At 36.0% G+C, this 23,371-nt stretch overlaps 2 protein-coding genes across 4 annotated transcripts in view; both read left to right on the top strand.

The window, feature by feature from the left end:
• LOC127803965 (uncharacterized) overlaps positions 1–11,017 on the top strand; it is a 106,840-nt gene extending 95,823 nt beyond the window's left edge. The window contains exons 2-15 of one of the 2 annotated variants that reach the window (XM_052340646.1): positions 3,598–3,723; positions 4,568–4,712; positions 5,396–5,463; positions 5,567–5,620; positions 5,710–5,793; positions 5,890–5,975; positions 6,343–6,423; positions 7,322–7,452; positions 7,927–7,968; positions 9,467–9,543; positions 9,627–9,714; positions 9,796–9,877; positions 10,348–10,420; positions 10,648–11,017. In XM_052340646.1, coding sequence (XP_052196606.1) covers positions 3,626–3,723; positions 4,568–4,712; positions 5,396–5,463; positions 5,567–5,620; positions 5,710–5,793; positions 5,890–5,975; positions 6,343–6,423; positions 7,322–7,452; positions 7,927–7,968; positions 9,467–9,543; positions 9,627–9,714; positions 9,796–9,877; positions 10,348–10,420; positions 10,648–10,816 — 1,278 coding nt within the window. In that variant the 5' untranslated portion in view covers positions 3,598–3,625 and the 3' untranslated portion in view covers positions 10,817–11,017. Of the gene's footprint in view, positions 1–3,429; positions 3,724–4,567; positions 4,713–5,395; positions 5,464–5,566; positions 5,621–5,709; positions 5,794–5,889; positions 5,976–6,342; positions 6,424–7,321; positions 7,453–7,926; positions 7,969–9,466; positions 9,544–9,626; positions 9,715–9,795; positions 9,878–10,347; positions 10,421–10,647 lie in introns of those variants that run through there. The other variant, XM_052340647.1, reaches the window with a different exon arrangement.
• A 433-nt stretch (positions 11,018–11,450) lies between these two features.
• LOC127804319 (protease Do-like 1, chloroplastic) lies at positions 11,451–22,855 on the top strand. Of its 2 annotated transcripts, XR_008023681.1 has the most exons (9): positions 11,451–11,918; positions 12,160–12,282; positions 13,847–14,018; positions 20,033–20,070; positions 20,524–20,722; positions 20,812–20,964; positions 21,113–21,247; positions 21,941–22,099; positions 22,211–22,855. XR_008023681.1 is itself a non-coding variant. In XM_052341176.1 (8 exons), exons 1-8 carry the CDS (start codon positions 11,497–11,499, stop codon positions 22,016–22,018), a joined length of 1,320 nt encoding a protein of 439 aa, XP_052197136.1. In that variant the 5' UTR covers positions 11,451–11,496; the 3' UTR covers positions 22,019–22,204. The 2 variants fall into 2 exon arrangements, 1 of the variants encoding a protein (XP_052197136.1); XM_052341176.1 differs by lacking the exon at positions 22,211–22,855 and having other exon boundaries at positions 21,941–22,204.
• Positions 22,856–23,371: the final 516 nt, after the last annotated feature.

Genomic DNA, 23,371 nt, shown 5'->3' with positions numbered 1-23,371 from the left:
AGAAGGTGGAGGGCATGTGCAGCGGACGGGTGACGACTAACCACGGTCGCGACAAATGGCAACGATGAAGAACGGCCGCGGCGGACGTCGACGACCAAGCACGAGATTGTTGAGCCCTAGACCGCCGCCACGAGACCGCCAACACGAAACTATCACGCTGGAAACCCCGACACGAGACTGTTGCGCCCAAAACTATCACGCCTAAGACCGTCGACACTAGATTATCACGCCCGAGACTGTCAAAGCATTTGTAATGGCCAAACTGCATATCGATATTCTTTTTTTTTTTTTTTGAAAATTTTATGAAAATAATAGATACCATTCATAAAAAAAAAATTAATCCTAAACACAACCTTAAGATAACGGATAAACATTATTTATAAAGATCTCAATCGTATTAGATTTAAGAATGTTAAGACAGATATTTTTGGTAATAAATAAACACCATATAAAAAAATTTTAATTTTAGAGAATTTAGAATTATTCTATACTTCTTTATAGATAAACAAATCCTTATTTCAGAAAATTGATGTCTTAAATACTGATTTAAATACGATATCAAAGTATTCAGCATTTTTAGTATCTGATTTAAGTATTATAATGTTTGTATAGCATCTTTGTTATGTCTTTTAATTGTTCTCTCTTGCCGGCCTAGATGATTTATCGATGATCTTTTTAATTAATAAATTTATTATTATATTCAAACGATAATAATATTAATGTAATAATTATACAAATATTACTCTTGCATGCCTTAGTAATAACGTTTTCATTTTCATAAATGATAATGCAAGCTTGGTGTGGTTGGGAAGGACCCCAAGAACAATCTGTCAACTGCGACAGTCGTCGATGCGTGGAGTTAGCATGCATCCAATTCATAGACAACTTGACTGGAAGCAGTAAAGAACGAATCGGATTCCATTATTGTCCTTTCTGGGAAACTTTTATGTGTGTTGTATAAAAATAAAAATGTGAAATGAATATGATATAAAATATAAATTAAAAAATATTATTTAAAAAAAATAAAAATACGAGAGAAATATGTAAATAAAAAATATAAGAACTTTTTATAAATATATTTTAAATATAAAACATAGTTATTTAATTTAAAAATAAACACAAATTTAGTAATATATGCAAACAAATTCTTGAATACAATTTTAGAAAAAATTAAGAATTTTGAGTTAGAGATAAAAAAAAATTCATTTATATTCGTGAATAGAAATGAATTTTCAAATTGAAAATATGTTTTCGATATTTTTTTAATGTTACGAAATAATCATAAATTTTTTTTAATATTATAAAAGTAGTTTAAGAATATTTTTTAGTGTTTAAAAAAAATAAAAAATATTAAAACTACAACTCAAAAAAAATTGCCTGTGTATCGTTAACTTTTACATGGAGGATGTAAGATCCGGGGCACGTCCCACTTGGGGTGGCTTTTCTACTTTTGTTTATAAATTTGAAGTTAAAATGAAATTATTTGTTTATTTAGGTGTAAAATGTTTTATTCAAAATTTAGAATAAATATATTTTATTAACTTATCAATTTGAAAACTATAATTCATTCTCTTATTTATATCAAAAGTGATAAATAATTTTTTTTGTCAAAATCATGTATATATTTATAAATAAATACAATATACATAATATATATATACACATACATATATATATGCATATACATGCACAAAAAATATATGGCTAAATCTATAATTTAAATGTTATATTTTTTACTTTTTTCTACATCAACAGAAATTTTTGTTATTTTTATTACATTTTTGGATCATATATTTTCAAATCAATTATACACCTCATCAAAATTAAGTTAGAGTGTAGAATGTATGTGTGTTAAAATATCCAAATTATCCTTCGATCATTTACAATCCGTCTCCAAAAAATCTTAGGTTGCGTTTTATTTACTTTTCAATTTTCAGTTTTTAGTTTTGAATTCATTTTCAGTTTTCTGTTTTGATAATCTATTTTAAAAAATTAAAAACACGTTCTCTTTGTCATTTTGAAAAACTATTTCTTAAAATAGAAAATTAAAACACGCGTTCTCTTTGAAATTTGAAAATAATTTTTAATAATATTTTATTCAATAAATTTGATTATTCAGTAAATTAGAAATATTTAATGTTAATATATTATTAAAAAAATATATAGTTAATGAATTTTGTAATATTTTTTCTATTATAATAATAAAATATAAATAAATAAATATATTTTGAGTTTAGAGTTTGTTTTGGATGAAAGCACTTAAAATATTTTTTTGTTGTTTTGAGTTTTCTTTATAATTTTTTTTTATTTTCAAAAATATATTTTTAAAAACAGTAAAAATAATGCGTTTTTATTATTTTAGAAAATCAAAAATTAAAAATGATTTAAAAACAATAAACAGAACGTAGTCTTAGTTGTTAATTACCATATTTATCGTAACTTATTTCTTGAGTGTCTGGCGATGATTGAGAAGTAAAGGATAAAAATGAAAGTGGCTTAAGACCAAAGAGATTGTTAGGGGATGAGGAATTAGCAAATATGACAATTAACAATAACGCTAGAATGAGCGGTGTGATAGGACAAGAAATAGCTGCAATTGGTGACGAGATAAAGAAAGTGTCCAACTTTGTTGTTTGAGCACCTTTAGCTTTGGCCTTTTTCTCCTTCATATTTATTTTCAAATAATTCTCCCATGCTATTAGCTCTTTTAATTGCCTAAGTAAAAGCTTTGTAATTTTGTTGAAAATAGAGAGTGAGTTGAGTAGATGTCGGAAATATTTTTTTTTTTTAAATTTGATCTGGCACTCTTTTATTGTCCCAACAAACAAGTTTTTATATTTGTTACTTTCTTAATAAGTGTGTGTTACTTATGTGTTGGTTACTATCTTGTTGAGGCTTACAATTGATTAGAAAATATATGATCTAAGAATGTAATCAATATAATGAAAAGTTTAAATTATTATAAAAAAAATTAAAATATAAAAATTAAATTATGAGTTTAAGTAAAGATATGTATATAGTTATATACACATATATATATACAAAATATACACACATATATATATATACAGAACTTATATGTTGCTCGGGCTAATAGGAGGTGGTGTGTGGGCCTCACCACCCCACATGGGGCCCACGTCTCTTCTTTCAAATTATCCATGTCAGATAATTGTTATGTTGCTTGTGTCTTTTGTATATATATATATTTATGTACACATATTTATTTATATATGTTCATATATGTATACTTGTATACATAAAACTAATTTTTAAAAAATGTTTTATAAAATAAACAAAACTAAAAAAAAAATAATAATTTAATGGATAAAACATTTTCTAATACTAGCGTTTGGCCCTGCCTGCTCTATTTAACTGCCACGTCACTCGGTCACTGGATTGTTGGCCTTTAGAAAGTTGAAAGAGTCTCGAATTGCAGCGAAAACCCGGACGGAGAGATGTGCGGTCGGGTCTCCGAACATTTTGGTTCCCAAATTGCTTCCTCCTTACGCCCCCGGGTCCCACTTCGATTTGATTCGTGATAGTTTTCCAAAGAGCATTTCACGGCAATCTTCAGAGAGAGACTTGCGTTGCGAGAGAGAGAGAGAGAGAGAGAGAGAGAGAGAGGATGTGGAAATGGTTCAGTTGGATAAACAAAGAACCTCCACCGCCGATGGTGTTGGTTCCGCCGCTCTTCGATTTCCCTCCCCTCGCTGCCCGCACCAGGTTTCGCTCTAACCCCCTGCCTCCAATTGCACGCAGATAGACACATAATATCTAAATTTGGTGCTTACAAGTAAGATTCGTCTGAATCATCTGATTGTATGTCTATGCATCCTGAATAGCTTGAATTTTATTCCGTTGTGTATTTCGGTACTAGTTATTCGATTTTTATGATCATTTATGGATTCTATCAGTTCTAATTCCTCTATATCTAACAATAATATGGGAATATGCTTGAATTTATTCTCATTTTGTTTGTAGAATGTAGAATATTCTGTACACGATTCCTTTTTATTCATCTTTTGATTTTTGCTCATCTTTTTTTTTTTTTTTTTGTGTTAGAGCATCAGTAAAGTTCGTATGATTATCCTTTTTTGATACTATCTTTTCAATTTTATCAATTGTTTGTCAGTTGTAATGGTGCTATCTTCTCCTAGTTGCAATCGCAGGGTTCACTTGATATTTGCCAGTGCCTGCTTACTAGGGTAGTTACTGATTGGGACACTACTTTAAATGTATGCATATGCACGCACACTATGTTAAGTGAACAAGTTTGCAACTGTACCGTTGAAAATGAATTCAGTCCTAATTCCTCATCCATCATGTTCTTTAATCAATTCTGTATTTACTATATAATGAATTTACCCATAAAAATAGCAATAAGAATTATAAAGATAAGTTATGGGTTTATTGTTCAGCATTTTACATTTTTCGCTTCCCTGTTGTTGCTTCAAACAGGCTTCATGCTGGTACCCAACTTTGATAATTTTTTTAAAGCTTGTGACTTATTTCAGTTTGAAGAGATGTTTAGAGTTGATTTTTATTTACTCATCATGGGATGATGCAGGATGTTGGAGTCATCATATAACTTATTATTCGGGAAACTTGCTTTGAGATGCCTGTTTGAAGATTACTTTGAAGAAGCTAGGCATTTTAGGACAAGAATCATGCTAAAGCCTATTGATGATCCACATGTTGATTTAATTGCAACTGTATCCAAGTTGTAACTTTTTCATTAGAGCAATTTCATTAATGTTTTCTTGCCTTCTTATGTTAGTGTAATTTTTTCATCCATGCAGTGCTTGTGTTCTCATTTCTTAGGTATTTAGGTCTTACAGATAAATATTGTTTGAAGGTACGCAGTGGAGAGTATTCTTTATAGTCTTATATCATGAATAGCGTTCCATGCATATTGATTTCTCTGTTGTATCCTGTGAACAAAAAGGGTTAATCTTTTTTCAATGTTGTTCTTTTGTCTATCAATGAAGCAGTTATGAAGGTCCTATAATTGCATGTTATTTACACATTTCATGTATAAATAGCATGTTTTATCAAAAGATTCATTGTCTTTGTTAAGTTCCTTTCTGCGTGAGCCATCATAAATGGATGCAATGTTTCTTTCTTGTTCTTTTTGGCTTCAAACCCCCCCCCCCCCCCCCCCCCCCTCCTTTCTATATAAACAATATTCTGACTTTACTGAGCAAAAAAAGGAGAAAAAAAAAACAATATTCTGGCTTTAGCTCTGAAGCTGTTTCACAAGATCTGATACATTGCTTTAAGAAGTGTCTTAATTCAAGTAAAGTTTGTTTCTCTATTTGCAACGTATCCTGGATTTTGTTAAATTAATAATTGAACATCAGTTGGAAGGATATATTGTTCCACTTAGCATGTTCAGGTCTCAGGTCCACTCGATCACAAGCCTGAGGAGAAAATCATAGGAAATGCTCAATTCCGCTGGCAAAGGTAATGTGGTGTTTGTTTGTAATACGTATCATGTGTGTCTTGGGCAACTATGATATTGATTCCATCAAATGCTTATTGAGTGACAATGTAACATTCCGCGCAGTGATGTTGATGATCCTCACACATTCATGGACCTTTTTGTATCAAATGCTGATCCGTAAGGAGCACTTTTTTTTGTAAGAATTTTTGTACTCAGTAGCCAATTGTCTTCATTTTCTAATGTTTGTCTGTTTGCTTTCATCATAGGATTTTACTAATAAGGTCATGTGCTTACTACCCTAAATATGGTATTGGAGCATTTGGTTTTTTCCCAGTACTACTAAAAAATAGGTATGTTCCTACCTGTAAGTTATCTTGTAGATTCTCTAGTCTATTGTTGCCTTCATGTGAATGGTGTCAGATTGAAAAGGCTGATGTATCATGCAGGGTGTCTTCCGAAGATTATGGTGTTATGGGCTTGAGATATGGGTCACCAAATCTCTCAGTTGGAGCCACACTAATGCCATTGTCTTGTATGTGATCTGCATTGCAAGTAATTGAGTTTTCTCTTATTTTCAGATGAGTTATGGCTCTTTGTGCTTCAGTTCTTCTGCTGTCAACATTCTATGTTGCTTGTGAACTTGAATCAATTGTTTCTTTGCATCTCTATTGTAATGTTGCTTCACCTGTTTCCTCTTTTCATTTGTTTAAATGTCATATCATGCAGTCATGGACGTGCCACTTTAGTAGCAATAAGTCAGCTGTTATTGGCCACTATTTGTCTATTAAAATTCTGAGAATAACGGTTCCTTGACTATCTTTGTTTTTCTGAATTGGAATTTTGGATGTATCATTTGGTAACTATAATCAACAAATTTTCTTATGCTCTTTTTGATGAAGCGGGAGATGAGTTCCCAAAAAGTGCATGGCTGGTGAGCAAGATAGGAAGGTTAACAACTGGGGTGCAATATGAGCCACAATGTAAGTATTGACCATTATTTATTAACACTAAGATTGAAGTTTCAGTTTCTTTGGACTTTGGTGAGCATTCTCTATGGTTGGTAGAGAGCACTTCTTTGATAAGTTTTCCATCACAACCAATAAGGAGAGGGTTAAGGTTTTGGAGAACTTCTTTTTTTCATGCTTTGGGGTTTGCTAGAATTCTTACAGTTCTTGGTTTTCATCCTTGATTTTCTCATTATTTAACATTCCTTTGGTGAGTGATCTTTTTAGTTTAAATTACTAAACTGTCACGGGTTTGGTTCTCAGCTCTTGATATTTAACAGTCTTCTGGATATTGATGCTTGTAGAATTAAGTACTTGTAGGATGCATTCTGTTATAATTTTATGCTGCATCTCTAACTTAATTAGCTGTAATAACAATGAACATGATATCAGACATTGAACACATGAAGTATTACGTACTTCATAATTAAATTATCAGAATTGTGTTCTGTTAGATGACATATGCCAGTCCTTATGTTCCAAGTGGACTCAGTGGCTTATGAATCTGGGCTAAGCATAATTAACTGTTGACTACTAACTCATTTGCATCCACAAAAATGGCTTAATATTGACATGGCTTATTTTTAACAAAATTTTCTTAGTAATTTTGCATTTGTATCAAAATTTTCTCAGTGGCTTATGAATCTGGGCTAAGCATAATCAACTGTTGACTATTAACTTGTTTGCATCCACAAAAATGGCTTAATACTGACATGGCTTACTTGTAACAAAATTTTCTTAGTAATTTGTGCTTAGTGTGTACCATCTTGAACTTCATATGCTTGATTCAGTCTGCTTACAGCATTCCTGGGATTCTTATACGATTCACAGAGAACTGATATTACACTCTCTTTTTTGTTCTTGTTCTGCATAGCTGGGAGCAAAGATGGAGCAAGGTATACAAATTTAGCAAATTGGAGTTGTGCTATAGGCTATGGAGTAGGATCAGGCAGTCCATTGAGTCCATCTTTCAATTTTGGTCTTGAACTTGCTCGAAATTCTCAGGTTTGTAGATTGGATAGCTCTTTTTTAGATCTTGTTAATTATTTTTTTCTTGAATTTTCCTCTCTTTATGTGGGAAAATTTATCCTGACACAAAATTGATGCCATTTCCTGAAAGTTGAGGAAACAGTACTGCATTTAAAGAAAAACAGATGGATGAACAGTTGCTGAATCTAGGTCATGCATATTGATGCTTGCATGTTATGACGGTTAATTGTTGTATGTTTTTTACTAATGTGAATGATGCCATTTGCCATGCTAATGACAAGCATCTATATTGTTTCAACACGACAGATGCCTTGCAGAAAATACTGTATTTATTGATGATCATACCACAGGATATTTTGTTAGCTCCTGCACTCTGGCTTTAACTCATTAATGATTGAACATGTGCAGCAATTTTTTACTTGGTTTAGTCATGATTATTATTTCATTTATACTTTTTACTGATATCTCTTTCTCGAACCTCTGCCGCAGTTCATTGCCTCTTTTTATCAGCATGTGGTGGTCCAAAGAAGGGTATGCTTCCCCTCCTTCCTCCCTCCTCCCCCCTCCTTAAGTACTCAAAAAGTAAAATAACCAAAAGCGCTGAAGAGGCTAATAATACAATGACTTTTAGAAAGATTAGAACTAAATTTGAAAGTGTGTTTAGAAGGGTTTAATTCTTCTGTTATATTCTTTGTAGACATAGTGCATACATATGTTATATATCATAATTACAGTTAAGAGGGAGATATATGTAATTCAATGGCATATATGATATTTTTTAACTGTTTCACCAACTTTTTCCTTTGAAGACTGGTTATATGTTTGATTAAGGTGAATTCCATCACATGGTTCTATGATATGCTTGAACTGAATTTGTACTTGTTGAGAGAGTTAAGAAATGTGCTTGGGGTTTGGGAGGGGGTTAGTAATGGAATGGAAAAGAGTGGAATAACATGAAATTTTTTTTCTCCCTATATAGGAGAGTTGAGGATGGAAAATAATGTGAATGCTTTCACTTTGAGAGAGTGATGGAATAGAAAAATATTAGATGACAAATGATAACTATACCCTCTTTATAGGTATTCAATTAAATGAGATTACCCAGCTTTCATTTTATCCAATCTCTGCTAGTCTTTATTTCAATTAGTAAGCATATGATTCTAATACAAGTTTACTCTCTTTTTTTTGTGGATAAAATAATACAAGTTTACTAATAAATGAAAAATTCCATAAAATTTTCTCTTAATGCATAGATAGGGTTTTAGATTTTCATAATTTGGATTTTCATAAAATTGTCAAGATTGTCATGGATAGAGATGATTGGAGATCTGAAATTTATGTAGTCAATCCCACTATTGGGATTAAGGTTTGTGATTTGTAGTTCTTATTTTTGTATTTCCTTTTCATTCATCATCCACCAATTCAAAGGAGACCAAAAAGAAAAAATTGGGGGCAATGAAGGAGAATGGATGGAATTGTTACATCCATTTTCATTTTGTTATTAGTATGTCTTTCAAATGGGGAGAAACTTCTTCCATCGATTTCCATATCTAGTCCATCCCCCTCTGACAAACACACCGTTAAAAAGAGTTAATATGCCTTGGTACTCTGCAGTAACAATTGTATGTATCTTGCTCATGCATTAATGCCTTCAGATGCTGCCTCTTAAAATTTTTTAGAAGCATCTCTCCTTTGTTAGTGGAGGTGAATGATAGGAGCTGGTCTTGTATGCGAATTTCTGGTAACCATGTTTCTGAGTTTGGATGATAGTTAATCAAGTTCTGCGGTGATTCTAGTTAAGAAACTGATTTCGTTATCAGGAATAGCTTATATTAAAATGTTGGATGTGGGAACAAATCCTTTATTGACAAAGGACAACTGTCTTGTCTCCTTTGGAGTGCATTTTATTCTTTTTCGAGATTTTTATTTGGAAGCTTATCATGGCTTATTTGTCTTGATGTTTTCTCATACTTTTTAATTGCCACAAGTGTATTTAAACCTACACAAATCATTTGTTGCAATTATGTAGGTGAAGAATCCGCTTGAAGAAAATGAAGTGGTTGGAATTACGAACTATATTGACTTCGGTTTTGAATTACAAACAAGGTATTTCAGTACAAGTGATTACAGTAAGATTCAGTCAATGCTGCATGCAGTTGGAGCTAAAATTATCTAGTTATGTGTTAAAGGATTGATGACAAAACATCAAATGTGACGTCAGATTCCACCTTCCAAGTTGGTGCATCTTGGCAAGCCAATAAAAATTTCTTGTTGAAGGTAGGGTTTGATGCTATCATTGATCGAGTGTATAGAGGATATGAAGTTCAATAACCATATATTTACCATCCATCTTATCAGGGGAAGGTGGGACCACTCAGTTCATCTGCTGCTTTAGCATTCAAATCATGGTGGAAACCTTCTTTCACTTTCAGCATCTCAGGTATTTCTGTTTTCTAGAATTTTTGATCCCGTGAATCACTAGTTTTAACTAAAATCTTAACAGATAAAATATGTTGGCTTGAAGCACATGATATGGTAAGTGTTCTCTTGGAAATCAAGACCGTTCAATTACCATGTAAAGAGGTTGAATGATATTATGTTCATGGAATGTCGGCATTTCCTTTTCCTTGACAACTACCCTGTATATGATTTATAGAATTGTTGGGCTGCCATATTGACGTGATTTAATCTTTCCTTCCCCTATTCAGATGAACTTTTCAATTGACCTTGTTAACTTCAGTTAAACCAGCGCTTTTAAAGTAAACAATTTGATGTTCATTTTAAGCACACTGTTACTTCTTTTATGTCGAGTATATGGTTCGACTTTTGTTAAGACAGATATGTAAATGCAAATTGTTGGTAGACAAACGATAAGTAATGACCTAATCATATATTTCTATTGGTCCTCAGCTACTAGAGACCGTGGGGTCGGAAAGACGGCTTTTGGATTTGGCATCCATGTTGATAATGTTAGGGAGGCGAGGTTAGTTTAATTTTCACCTTGTTCAAACAAACTCAGTGTCCCACCATCTCTCCATTGTATGATGCATGTAAAAGTTTTCAACCAGTTCATGACTGCATGTTAACTTTTGTTTGGGAGCCTGATGGCCGCTGCTTTTGATGTCAATCGGCTTCGGCTGCTCTGGTTTTAATGGCTATTTACTAACACGTGTTTCACCTTCATTTTTCTATTACCAAAATGCAATGCAGTTATGAAAGAGCTGATCCAAACTTTGTAATGCTGACCCCCAACAAGGAGCATTTAGCAGAAGGCATCCAGTGGAAGATTGGGAAGAGACCCATGCTTCAATCAGACGTAAATTCTGGGAATTTCGATGGCCTCCCCAGGGAGTTGAGGCCCTTGGGAAAAATTTTGTAGTTCTGTCAATTATATTTCTTCTTCTTCTTATGGGCATGGTGGGATTAAAAAGTAAAATGTTAGATCATGTTTGGGCAATCTGGACTTATTCCCAAATAAACAGAGTTATCTAGGCAGGCCCGGCCCGCTTTGTGTTACAAAATCTGGGTCTTCTTTTTATTTTTGGATAATGATACCAATTTGTTATATAATGAATAATAATTTTACGGAAAGTAAAATATAATCTTGAATAACTAAGCTTAATCAAATTTGACTTATTATGAATTAATTATGATGATGCTTGCGAGACCCATCGCCTTTCTATGTTGCACGGAAACAGAAACGGAAAATATTTTCGATAGGAAACGAAAATATGGAAACGGATATTTTTTTTAAAAAATAAGCATAAATAGGGTCTGAAACGGGAATAAAAAACGTTTCCAAAATGCTTTAAAAACAGAAAAATAGCATCTATGAGATATTTTCGTGCAACATAACCGCGTTCCTTGTGCCTAACAATTGGTATTTGCTTTTAGTAGTTTATTATTAGCTTTGGATTAAATTGGCCGAATGAGTAGTGGCCACTTGTCGCGCTATGATTCGCCACACTGGCCATTCCACATATGTGGGTGGAATTAAAAGTACCGCTAAATTACTAGCAGAGTGGATGGGTTTACGCAGCAGCGGCTAGCTTTCCAAACATGGGAATGGCTGCACATTCACTCATATCCCCATGCTTCTCTGCATCGCCGCCTCCTTTCACTGTTTCTCGCTTTAGACACTCCAATTTCCCTCTCTCTAAACCTCTCTCTCTTCACCGAAACCCTAGCTGCATCAATCGGATTTTCTCCGGTCTTTGCGGAAGGCTTGGCTCCGGATTCGATTGCTCTCCAGTCCGCAAATTTCTCGCCGGGAAGAACCCGCTGTCCTCGGCGCTGGACTCATTTTTCGTCCTCTGCACCTCCGTCGCTCTGTCCTTCGCTCTCTTTATTGCCGACGTCGATTCCGCTTCGGCTTTTGTAGTCACTACGCCGAGGAAGCTGCAGTCGGATGAGCTCGCTACGGTTCGACTTTTTCAAGAGAACACGCCTTCCGTTGTCTACATCACCAATCTTGCGGTCAAGTATGCTTTTATAAACTTGTCTTGAATTTTGCCCCAAATTTCAGGATTTTGATGCTTTTAGAAGCATAAATTGTGCGGAGTATTTTGACAGCTACGTTGTGAGATATTAGTCACCGTGATTGATATGCAATGCTATTTTTTGTGAGACTAAACGTATTTTCACACAATTCGTTTAGCAGTGCTATATTTGTAAGGGCTACGACAGTTCTGTAGCATGGCAGTTTAATTCAGTGTGATTTAGGCAGGATGCTTTTACATTGGATGTGCTGGAGGTGCCGCAAGGATCTGGATCAGGTTTTGTTTGGGACAAACAGGGCCACGTTGTCACAAATTATCATGTGATTCGGGGTGCATCTGATCTCAAGTAGGTTACTTCTTGTTTTCATTCTTGGTTGCATTCGCATGAATTTCCATGCTTTTGAAACATGTTTTTGTTGCCAAAAATAAAGTTCATTTTTGGGAATTTCAGTACAACTCTGCTTGTTATGTCACTGTGTGATAATTTTGAATTGTTAAATGTTCTACTTAGAGTGCTAAAAAAATGCTTAGTTATGAAAAAGAAAAAAACAAAAGCATGCTAAGTGGTGTACTGTAGTCAATTCATGTAAAAGAAGACCAATAGGTGGAATGGAAGGAATTTTTAATAAAAGAGGTTTAAAAAGACCAAAAATAAATAAATAAAACACAATTGACGGGAAACTCTTAAGCATGATGTGTGTTGTAATAATCTTACAATAGATAGATTTGATTAGGGAGTTAAAATCTATGAAGCTAGCCCCACCTAATGAGATTAAAAGTTGGCATGTTGTTGTAATGACTAATACTTTGGATGTAAATGGGAAATATATAGGATAACTTAGGGCTTGTTTAGTTGTAGAAAATAAACCCAATTTTTTGGAAAAAAATCTATAGAAAATTGGAAAAGATTTCAAATGAATTTTTTTTTCCAACTAGAAAATAAAAAACTCTATATAAATATTAAAAATCTGAATTTAAAATTTAATAGTAAGTATCATTATAAAAAATAATTAAAATTTAATATATAATAAGTATGACAAATAATCATGTTTTCATATTGTACATGCTGGTTTCGCAATATAAGCTATATGATGGAACACAACCATATCAATTATATTTATTAACAACCCTCTAATGAAATTTTTCCTTAAATTTGACCATACAAATTATTTTGATTTCTTCTTTTCATTTCTTTTTCTTTTTTGTTTTTGTAGGGGATGAGGAAAAATCACAAACTAGAATCACAACCATGGAAATGGAGAAATAAGAAATTTGACCAATTATTATAAACCTGACACAAACCATAAACAGCTTTTTCCAGTTTGCTATTGTGAACACACAGCTTGCAACCCATGTTCGACTATGTTAATAATAATTGAAATCTCCATCAGTTTTCTTTCCTAATAAAATGTGACTAAAAATCATGTTGGGAATCCACTAGCCTTTGAAACATGAAATCTCAAATTAACTCTAAACATGTTTATACAATTATATACTTTATACAAGTAAGTATATCATGGTTATACAATATTGAAGGCATGCTCCATGTGAAAAATTTTGTGTTGCTCTTTTCTCCTTTGCTTATTGTCATTACATGTTCAAAAATGATTTTAATTGACTTAATAATGCTCGGAAGGATGAATAATGGTTTCAACAGGGGGATTTTTTGTGAAGCAAAAGATGCCACCTAGAGAAATCTAAGAGGAAATTTTTTTAAACATGGTAGTTGTATCCTTGAGTTTGATGTTGCCATGGAAACAGGATAATATAAGATAATGTAAAAAGGAATCAGAAGAATGCTAATGCCTATGGTTCTATACTGCTCTTTTATCTGAGAAGCTCCTTAATAATTTGTGGTTCATGGAGATGCTTTATATTGTGTGAAATTGAATTACTGTAGTTCTGTTCAGGGTCACTCTTGCTGACCAGTCAACTTACGATGCAAAAGTTGTTGGATTTGACCAAGATAAAGATGTTGCTGTATTGCGTGTTGATGCACCCAAAGATAAACTGAGACCTATACCTATTGGTATCTCTGCTGACTTACTTGTTGGCCAAAAGGTTTTTGCCATTGGAAATCCTGTAAGTACAGAAACACCATTTCCTTAGAAAGCTGTTCCCGGTCTTTCTTTTCCTATTCTTCCCTATCTAATTGTCATGGAAACGAGATTGAGCATTGAACTTGGTGGGAAAGTTAGTTAGGCAGTTGCAGCCTGTTTTCAAATTTATGTACTGTTTGAATTTTGGCAGCCAATTGGCGCTTTTTTTCAAGCTTGGATCAATATAAATAGTAACTGATCTCTCTCCAATTGATCATTCTGGAATATATTGATCTTGATTCTCCCGCCTCTCTCTCTCTCCTTTCCCCCTCACTTCTTTGTTACACTCCCTCTATCTTCCTCATTTCTCCCTACTACGAAGGAGAATTTCCCATTGTTAGATCCAACTCTGACAATTTTGGTATCAAAGTACGATCTTGGGTGAGGGAATTCAACACTCAATACGATGGCCGGTGACACTCACATGAAACAAATGGAAGTGCAGTTGCAGCAGGTGACTGCGGCGGTTGTGGATATGCAAGTAAGGATGGGAGAACTGGAATCAACGGTGGAATTGGTGGTAGAAAGGAGGATGGATGGGGCGATGGAGAGGTGGCGTGAAGAGAGTCGTGAACAACACAATCAATTGAGGGATCAGATGCAACAATTCATGCGAATGTTCACGAGCCATAGCCAGGTAAGACTCTCCCTTGAATTTCCTCCCAGGGAGAGATTAGACTATCTTACCAAGGCATGGTACGAGCCACCGGATGGAAGGATCCTTGGAATTCAAAGCTGAACCGGTAGTTGTAGGGGAGAATGTAATGGAGAGGAGGCAAGGAACTCAGGCTATTAATAATCAACCTAGCTTTCCAATGTCAAAGTTGGAAATTCCATTATTCGATGGATTGAATCCACCATGGTGGGTGCACCGCTGCAAGTGGATGTTTAGCGTATACCACATACCTGAACAACAAAGGGTTACCCTTGTTGCCACTTATCTCAATGATGTCGGAGATGTGTGGTTCCAATGATGGATTGGAGATAAGAGGAATTATCATTGGTTTGAATTTGTGGAGGATCTATGCGAACGGTTTGGGGATCGGAATATAATGGATGTTGTGGAAAAGTTCAATAAGCTCAGACAGGAGGGGACAATCCAATCCTATCAATTGAGGTTTGAGAAACTTAAGTCACTCATGTTGATCTTGAATCCACACTTAACGAAGGGGTACTTCATCTCTAGCTTCGTGAGAGACTTGAGCGAAGTATTGAGACCCACTGTGAAGATGATGCTACAACCTAATACTATAAAACAAGCGGTCGAATGTGTAAGATTATAGGAGTTGCTTGTGGAGGCCTTGATGAGAAAACAAAGATGGCAAATGAAGGGAATGAATTCTAGGGCCACTCAATTAGGCAATAAAGGATTCAACAGAGAGGGTGGAAAGAATACCTTAGGCATAAAGGGAATAAACAACTCAACTGCTATCATCCCTGCACCAATCAATAATGGGAGAATCATGGAGAAGAGGAGACAAGCAGGCCTATGCTTTAGCAACTTCTGTTAGTGGAAGGAAAAGAAGAAGTAGAAGTAGTGGATGAAGGGGCTATTGTTCCATTAGAATTGGAAGGGGATGAGAATGTGGAGATTTCACTCCATGCTTTGAGGGGACTACCAATAGCAAGATCAAGATTATGAAAGTAGAGGGAAAGGCACAGGACTGTAGACTGTAGACTGTTGGTATTAATTGACAGTGGGAGTACTCATAGCTTCCTAGATGAAGGCAGTGTTAAGAAGCTGAATTGTGAGTTAACTGGAACTCAACCACTATCAGTTATAGTAGCAAATGGCCACAAGGTGATATGTAAATTTGTGATAAGTTTGCCTCGAGTCAATTCCTAAAAGATTAGTGAAGGCAATTATAATAATCGACTAATGTTTATTATATAAGTGGTTTTAATTTTGTTCCAACTGTAATTTAGTTAAGTTTGGGGCTTAAACCGGTAATATCTAATTCCGGTAATTATATTGGGATGTCCACCCTCTTAGTCTATAAATAAGGGGGCAGGGGGTTAGCAGAGAGACAATTCATTTTTCTATGTGAGTACTGCTTTTGTTTCGTTATGAGGAAAGGCTAGAGAGAAGAGATAGTCTTTTGTAATCTTGGTGAGCGATTGAGGGTGTACTCGGGTATTACTGTAATGATCTGTTTTCAATAAAGTAAGACTGCTTTCGGGAGGATTCTAAGGCTAAATGTAGGGTTGTCCTAAGGGGCAATTTGAACCAGGATAAACTGGTGTTTAATTGTGTGGTTTGATTTCTTGTTCCTATTTTTTATTCAATTTATTATTCTGTTGTTCAGTTTTTGTTCTTTTTTCATGAAGAATCCATGAGGGTGTATGCGGTTGAGAGAGGCAATAATTCATCTAAAGATTCAATTCTAAAGAACCCTAGGTTAACAAAATCGACAAGTGTGGAATTTTGTTGGGAAATGCATGGGGAAGCCTTTGAAGCTGACTTAAGGTTACTCAAACTTGGAGGATGTGATATTGTGTTAGGGGTGGACTGGATGAAGGAGGTGAGTCCCATCAATTTTGACTTTAACAAATGGAAGTAACTTTCAAAAAAGAAGGAAGGAGGATTACACTTACCAGTAGCATAGAAACTGGTGTGTAAGATGATTTCAAGAAAGAGGCTACAAAAGATATTCAAGAGCATGTGGGGATAGGTGGTCCAACTATTCTCAATCCACGCAATGGAACAGAGGGAAGAGGATAAGGAGTAGGAAGGGGAATTGAGGCTAACTGTTGGCAGCCAACCTCAAATTCAATGGAAGGACTTGATTCCTTAAATAAACTATTGGTTGAATATGACGACTTATTTGTGGAACCTAATTCCCCTTCCAACAGACCCCTTGATCACCCAATCACCCTTAAACCCAACGCTGAACCAATCAACATAAGGGCTTACCGTTATCCCCCTAAACAAAATGCATAAATTGAAAAGATGATTAAAGACATGATTCAAAAGTCCATCATTAGACCTAGCCAAAGTCTCTATGCCTCTCCAATCCTACTTGTTAAGAAAAAAGATGGTAGTTGGCATTTTTGTGTTGATTATTGACAACTCAATACTCTTACGGTTAAAAACAAATTTCCTATCCCAATCATAGAAGACCTCCTAGATGAACTGAAACATGCCGTTTTCTTCACCAAATTGGACCTACGATCAAGCTATCATCAAATTTGCATGAACCCTAATGACATGCTCAAGATTGCTGTCATCACTCACCATGGGCATTATTAATTCTTGGTGATGGCTTTCGGGCTCACCAATGCCCTATCTACATTTCAAGCTCTCATGAACCACATTTTCGAGTCCTACCTAAGGAAATTTATCTTGGTCTTCTTTGATGATATTTTAGTATATAGTCCTCCATTCCAACAACACCTAGAGCACTTGAGGACCACATTAAGAGTCCTTAGATTCAACCAACTATTTATTAAGAAATCAAAGCGTGCCTTTGCACAACAATAGGTGGAGTACTTGGGGGATGTGATATCAAGTGCTGGAGTGAGCACTGATTCGAAGAAGGTGGTTGTCATGACGGCATGGCCAAGGCCAATGAATGTGAAAGCATTAAGGGGGTTCCTGGGATTAACAAGGTACTACCGAAGATTTGTGTGAGATTATGGAGTGATTAGTAAGCCCCTTGTTGATCTATTGAAGAATGATGGATTTCGTTGGAGTGATTAGGCAAATGAGGCCTTTGGAAGGCTTAAAAAAGCGATGAGTGAAGTGCCTACCCTTGGCTTGCCCGATTTTACTAAACCCTCTGTGTTGGAGACTAATGCTAGGAGCTCAGGAGTAGGGGCAGTGCTCGCACAGGAAGGGAGACCCATAGCATTTATCAGCCAAGCGTTGGCAGACATCAAGGCTTAAGTGTTTATGACAAGGAATTAACAATGGTTCTAATTGCAGTGGACAATTGGAGATATTATTTGGAAAGGGGTCAGTTCATCATTAAAATTGACCATGAAAGCTTAAAATTTTCTATTACAACAAAGGTTGCATGCCCAATGACAAAAGAAAGGAATGATTTTGCTTATGCTACTGGATTATGTGATACAGTATAGGAAGGGGAAGGAAAACAAGGTTGCTAATGAGCTATCCAGGTGTGTAGAAGAAGGGACAATGGCCTTAATTACTTCAGTTGTTCCTGAATGGTATCGGGACATTACAGCCAGCTATGGGGAAGATGGTTAGTCGAAAGAACTATTGGAAATTGGAATAGCTCATTCTGGACCCTAAGAGTAGGGCAGGATATACTCTCAATAATTGGATAATCAGGTACCAAGGAAGATTGGTGATTGGAGACGATGAACAACTCAAGGATAAAATCCTCCAAGCTCTGCATGGATCCCCCTTGGGTGGCCGCTCAAGTATAAAAAATACCTACCACCGAGTTAAGAAACTCTTTTATTGGCCAAGGCTAAAGAAATAAGTAATGGAGTATGTTATGAAATGTGATACATGCAAGAAATGTAAGCACGAGACCGTGGCCACTCCTGGGTTATTACAAGCCCTGACCACCCCAGAGTAAGCATGGAGCAGTGTGTCCATGGATTTCGTAGAAGGATTGCCTAGGTCAGAAGGAAGGGATTCTGTATTTGTAATAGTGGATAGGCTTACTAAGTTTGCCCACTTCATCAGGCTATCTCATCCGTTTACAGCACATGAGGTGTCTCGAATCTTTCTAGATCAAGTAGTTAAGCTCCATGGGGTCCCTAAATCCATCGTATTTGATCGGGACAATGTGTTTACCAGTCTATTTTGGAAGGAGTTGTTGAGATATCTAGGGACCAAATTGCATATGTCGTTGGCCTACGATTCGGAGATAGATGGTCAAACCGAGAGAGTTAATCAATGCCTTTGGGTTTCTTACAACCCAAAGGATGGCACATAACCGTCTTTGGCTCAGTGGTGGTACAACTCTTGCCACCATAGTTCCATCAAGATGACGCCATTTGAAGCTCTTTAAGGGTATAAACCACCCTTACTACCATCCATTCCAGAGCCTACTACAGTGGCGGTGGTGGATTCCTACCTACAACAGAGGCAAAATATACTGAAGTTGCTACAAAGGGAGTTGGTTAGTGCTAAGAATAGGGTTAAGCAATTTGTCGATCAAAAGAGGAGTGATAGAGAATTTGCAATGGGAGATGTCGTCTATTTGAAGTTAAGACATTGCCCATTTGAAGGCCCTAGCACAGGGCAAAATCACCAAGCTCAATCCAAAATACTATGGTCCCACCGTGCTCACTGAAGCCCGTGAGGAGTCAGAACCATTGGCCATCCTAGATAAGTGGGTTATCTACAGACAGGGAGCACCGTTAACACAAGTGCTGGTGCGTTTGTCCAACCTACATCCCAAAAATAACACATGAGAGTATCTTCCAGACCTCCTCTCCCAATTTCCCATGGTTGCGGGGCTGCTCTGAATTTCTTGAGGACTATAAATGACTTAAGGGGGAGGGAATTGTCATGGAAACGGGATTGAGCATTGAACTTGGCGGGAAAGTTAGTTAGGCAGGTGCAGCCTGTTTTCAAATGTACTGTTTGAATTTTGGCAGCCAATTGGTGTTTTTTTTCAAGCTCGGATCAGTATAAATAGTAACTCATCTCGCTCCAATTGATCATTCTGGAATATATTGGTCTCGATTCTTCTGCCTACTTCTCTCTCTCTCTCTCTCTCTCTCTCTTTTCCCCCTCATTTCTCTGTTACTCTCCCTCTATCTTCCTCAATTCTCCCTGCTACGAAGGAGAATTTCCCATTCTCAGATCCAACTCTGACTCAGGATCCGTTGGCAATCAGATTTAGGAAAAAATTTCAAGTTATAGGTCCAAGAAAAGATTTATCTAGGCCTGCATGCTAGTTAGAAATTTTGGGATACTTTAGATGACATGAGTCATAAATTTTTTGATTAAGGCTTGATATATTGTTGTTGTTTAACATTTTTGTCTTTTAACGTGAAACTCAATGCTTCTTGCAGTTTGGACTTGACCATACACTTACTACTGGTGTCATCAGGTATGGTTTTCATGTAATACATGCATTTTATGCATACAGTAAGTTTATCAAGACATTGAATACTAATGCTTCTTTTGTCAAAATTGCATTACATAGAAAATATCTTTAACTATAGGCTTTCTTGTGAAACAAAAGAAGAGATAGTGACACTAGGAAGATTCACTGCGGGGCAAGGCCTGATCATTGTTCTGATAATTATATACTTTGATGCCATCTTAAAGTAGAACTAGAAACAATTGTTAACAAGATAGATTCACCAGGCCCTAATGAGTGGGGTAGTAAAGTTGTTATTGAACTGAACCATGAATAGTACTTGGAGACATCTGTTATCATGATCAGCATGGAAAAATAGAGCCAAATTGCTTCATTGTAGTTGAATATGTACTGATATGTATACCTATTGGGTGGTATTACATTTATTCACATTTTTATGATGCATTGTATATTCTGTAGTGGGCTTAGAAGAGAGATCAGTTCTGCAGCTACTGGTCGTCCAATCCAGGATGTTATCCAGACAGATGCTGCCATCAACCCTGGCAACAGTGGAGGGCCACTTCTGGATAGCTCAGGAAGCCTTATTGGGATAAATACAGCTATATACTCTCCTTCTGGTGCATCCTCTGGTGTTGGTTTTTCGATTCCAGTTGACACAGTGGGTTATTCCTCTCTCTCTCTCTCTCTCTCTCTCTCTCTCTCTCTCTCTGTGGGATGAAATGATAGACACATTTATGACATTTCTAGGTAGGTGGCATTGTTGATCAGTTGGTGAAGTTTGGGAAAGTTACAAGACCAATTTTAGGAATCAAGTTTGCACCTGATCAGTCTGTGGAACAACTAGGAGTTAGTGGGGTGCTTGTGTTAGATGCTCCTCCAAGTGGTCCAGCAGGCAAAGCAGTATGCTCATTTTGCTCTTTATGACTGTTTTCTCCTATGTTAGAACTTAGTCACATTTTCTGTCTATTCTGGAGATATTTAGCCTATAAAGTTTCTTTCCCTCTGCATATTGTACATGCTTGTAAACCAGATTTATTCTACATTGCAGGGCCTGCAACCAACTAAACGTGATACCTATGGCAGACTTATATTGGGGGATATTATAACATCTGTAAATGGAAAAAAGGTCACTAATGGGAGTGACTTGTACAGAATTCTTGACCAATGTAAAGTGGGTGATACGGTATGGTGGTTTGACTTTGTAGCTACCAGTCCTTATTTCCTATACACTTGTTTTTTGAGATATTTCTTGAATTTTCTGCAGTGCTATTCCATTACAGTTGTGTGCTGTAGAAACTAGTTCTTTTCTGGAAGCAGAAATTAATTTTATTGGTTTATGAAAGAAATTAGGACAATTTCATCACCAAGAATTAAAACTTGTAAAAGGTCAAATTTCATTATAGGAGATAGTGTATTTAAACTCTAGCATTCTTTTTGCTGCTACCTTAACTTAGGGAAAAACTTTGGTGGAGCTGCGTGAATACTTTGGACATTACTTGAAATCTTAGGCAACTTTTCAATGCTTCTTTTTTTTTTTTTTCTCTCTCTTTTTGTTAGATAAACTTTTCAATGCTTTCATTGTACCAGTATTTCTTGCTCCTTGCAGAGCTATATCTTTGGAGAAACCTCTTACATTCTTGAATTCCCTGCCATGTCATAAGAATGCATAAAATATGTTATTTTTTCCATTGAAGTTCCTGATGGCATTTTTGCATTTGTGGACTCCAATGTACATGCTCATCCTGCGATGATCTTGACATGGCTGAGAAGATTGTCCCTTGAAATGACAAATCGAAATTTAGAATCTCTTGCATATGAATTTTGTTTAAAAATGGATTCCTATATGGTGAAATACTCAACGGGGTTCTATGCTCAGGTGACTGTTGAGGTACTAAGAGGTGATCACAAAGAGAAGATCCCTGTATTGCTCGAGCCAAAGCCTGATGAATCATAATCAGTGAAATGTGACCACCATGTAGAATCAATCTATCAGGGAGATGAAGAAATTCATATTTTGTGTATCAATTGTTGAACGGTATTTGTGTTGTATATATTCCAGGCTTCCAGCTATTATGTACAGCATTGATATAAAAATCAAAATGCTGATGAATGGACACTGTATGGGTGTCCCACTTTTTCACTGTAGGAGCTGGAGCTGCATTTGCATTTTGGTCATGAATCATTTTGCACTGCTTTGCATATTTGCCCGGGTGCCATGCTCATGAAGTTCATGTGGAAGACCGGTGCTTTTGCCTGTTTGATGCGTGAGCAGCAGGGGGGACAGTCTTGAGGCCTGAGATGGGTGGAGAAAATGGAAGAAAGGGCTTGTTTGATGCATGTACGTGCGTTTTCGGCTTTGTATGTGCATGAAGTTCTAAGACCACTAACCTTGGTTGTCTGGAGTCTTAACTGGTTTTGACCATTTGCCAAGAGAAAGTAGTATTTATGTTGACAGTTATAACATAACGAAATGATGCCCTCCACTGATAAAGGGTTTGGCATTGCTGGCGCCGGAGAAGGTGGTCTTGGAGGAAAGCCACAGTAAGGGGGTGTGAGTGAGAGTGATTTCTTCTTGGGATTTCTCGCCTTATACTTGCTCTGTTGCCCTGAGAATGGACCTCTTTAGAGGTCCACAGGACAAATGCATATATGCTTCGGGCAGGGTATTATGGTTCCTTGATTGTGTCCGGTCGGGATTATTACCTGATGGTTCATCGGTAGCCCAGTGGTGGATGATTATCTTGATTTCTTTCGGATCTAGTATTTAGTCTCGTGAGATTTAGATGTGCTTTCTTATTGTGTGGTGCTTTTCCATTATAAATTGAGTTTTTTTTTTTTTTGTTTTTTTTTTTTTTTGAGGGGGGGGGGGGGGGGGTTGTAAAAGGGGTAATAACAATATTATCAAAACTTAGTAAGTAGTCTTGGGTGTAAAAGGTGAAATTTTTCACTTTAAGGGCTTCTCACACACTACCTTACGCACGTGGGAGAGATTAATCATAGAATACGGCGATTCTTAAAGTAAGAGGCACAGTGCATAATGTTCATAAGGAATCATCCTTACAAAAGGATGAAATTCTCACATTGCGGTTGTCATGATTTGAACCTGTATCTTTGGGTGTAATTTTTTATCTTGTGAATTATTCGTGCTATGTCTGTGGGGGCAACCTAGTAATTAGTCTTATCCCTGGTACGCGTGGTTTGAATGCAGTTAAATTAGGTAGTATTTTCCACTAGCTATCAAACTGACAAAGGCTAAGGCTTATCCCTCCAACTCACAAGAACTCATTGACATCTGACTGACTCTTTT

This window comes from Diospyros lotus, chromosome 6 (genome assembly GCF_014633365.1).
Source record: "Diospyros lotus cultivar Yz01 chromosome 6, ASM1463336v1, whole genome shotgun sequence".
In the NCBI taxonomy this organism is placed as follows: domain Eukaryota; kingdom Viridiplantae; phylum Streptophyta; class Magnoliopsida; order Ericales; family Ebenaceae; genus Diospyros; species Diospyros lotus.
The sequence above is the reverse complement of the archived record's forward strand: the minus strand, read 5'-3'. Positions and strand labels throughout refer to the sequence as shown.

Coding starts and splice junctions, on each gene's coding strand:
- LOC127804319 (XM_052341176.1), top strand. CDS start 11,497: ATGGGAATGGCTGCACATTCACTCATATCCCCATGCTTCTCTGCATCG. Junction 12,283..13,846: donor CGGGGTGCATCTGATCTCAA/GTAGGTTACTTC, acceptor AGTTCTGTTCAG/GGTCACTCTTGCTGACCAGT. Junction 20,071..20,523: donor CTTACTACTGGTGTCATCAG/GTATGGTTTTCA, acceptor TATATTCTGTAG/TGGGCTTAGAAGAGAGATCA.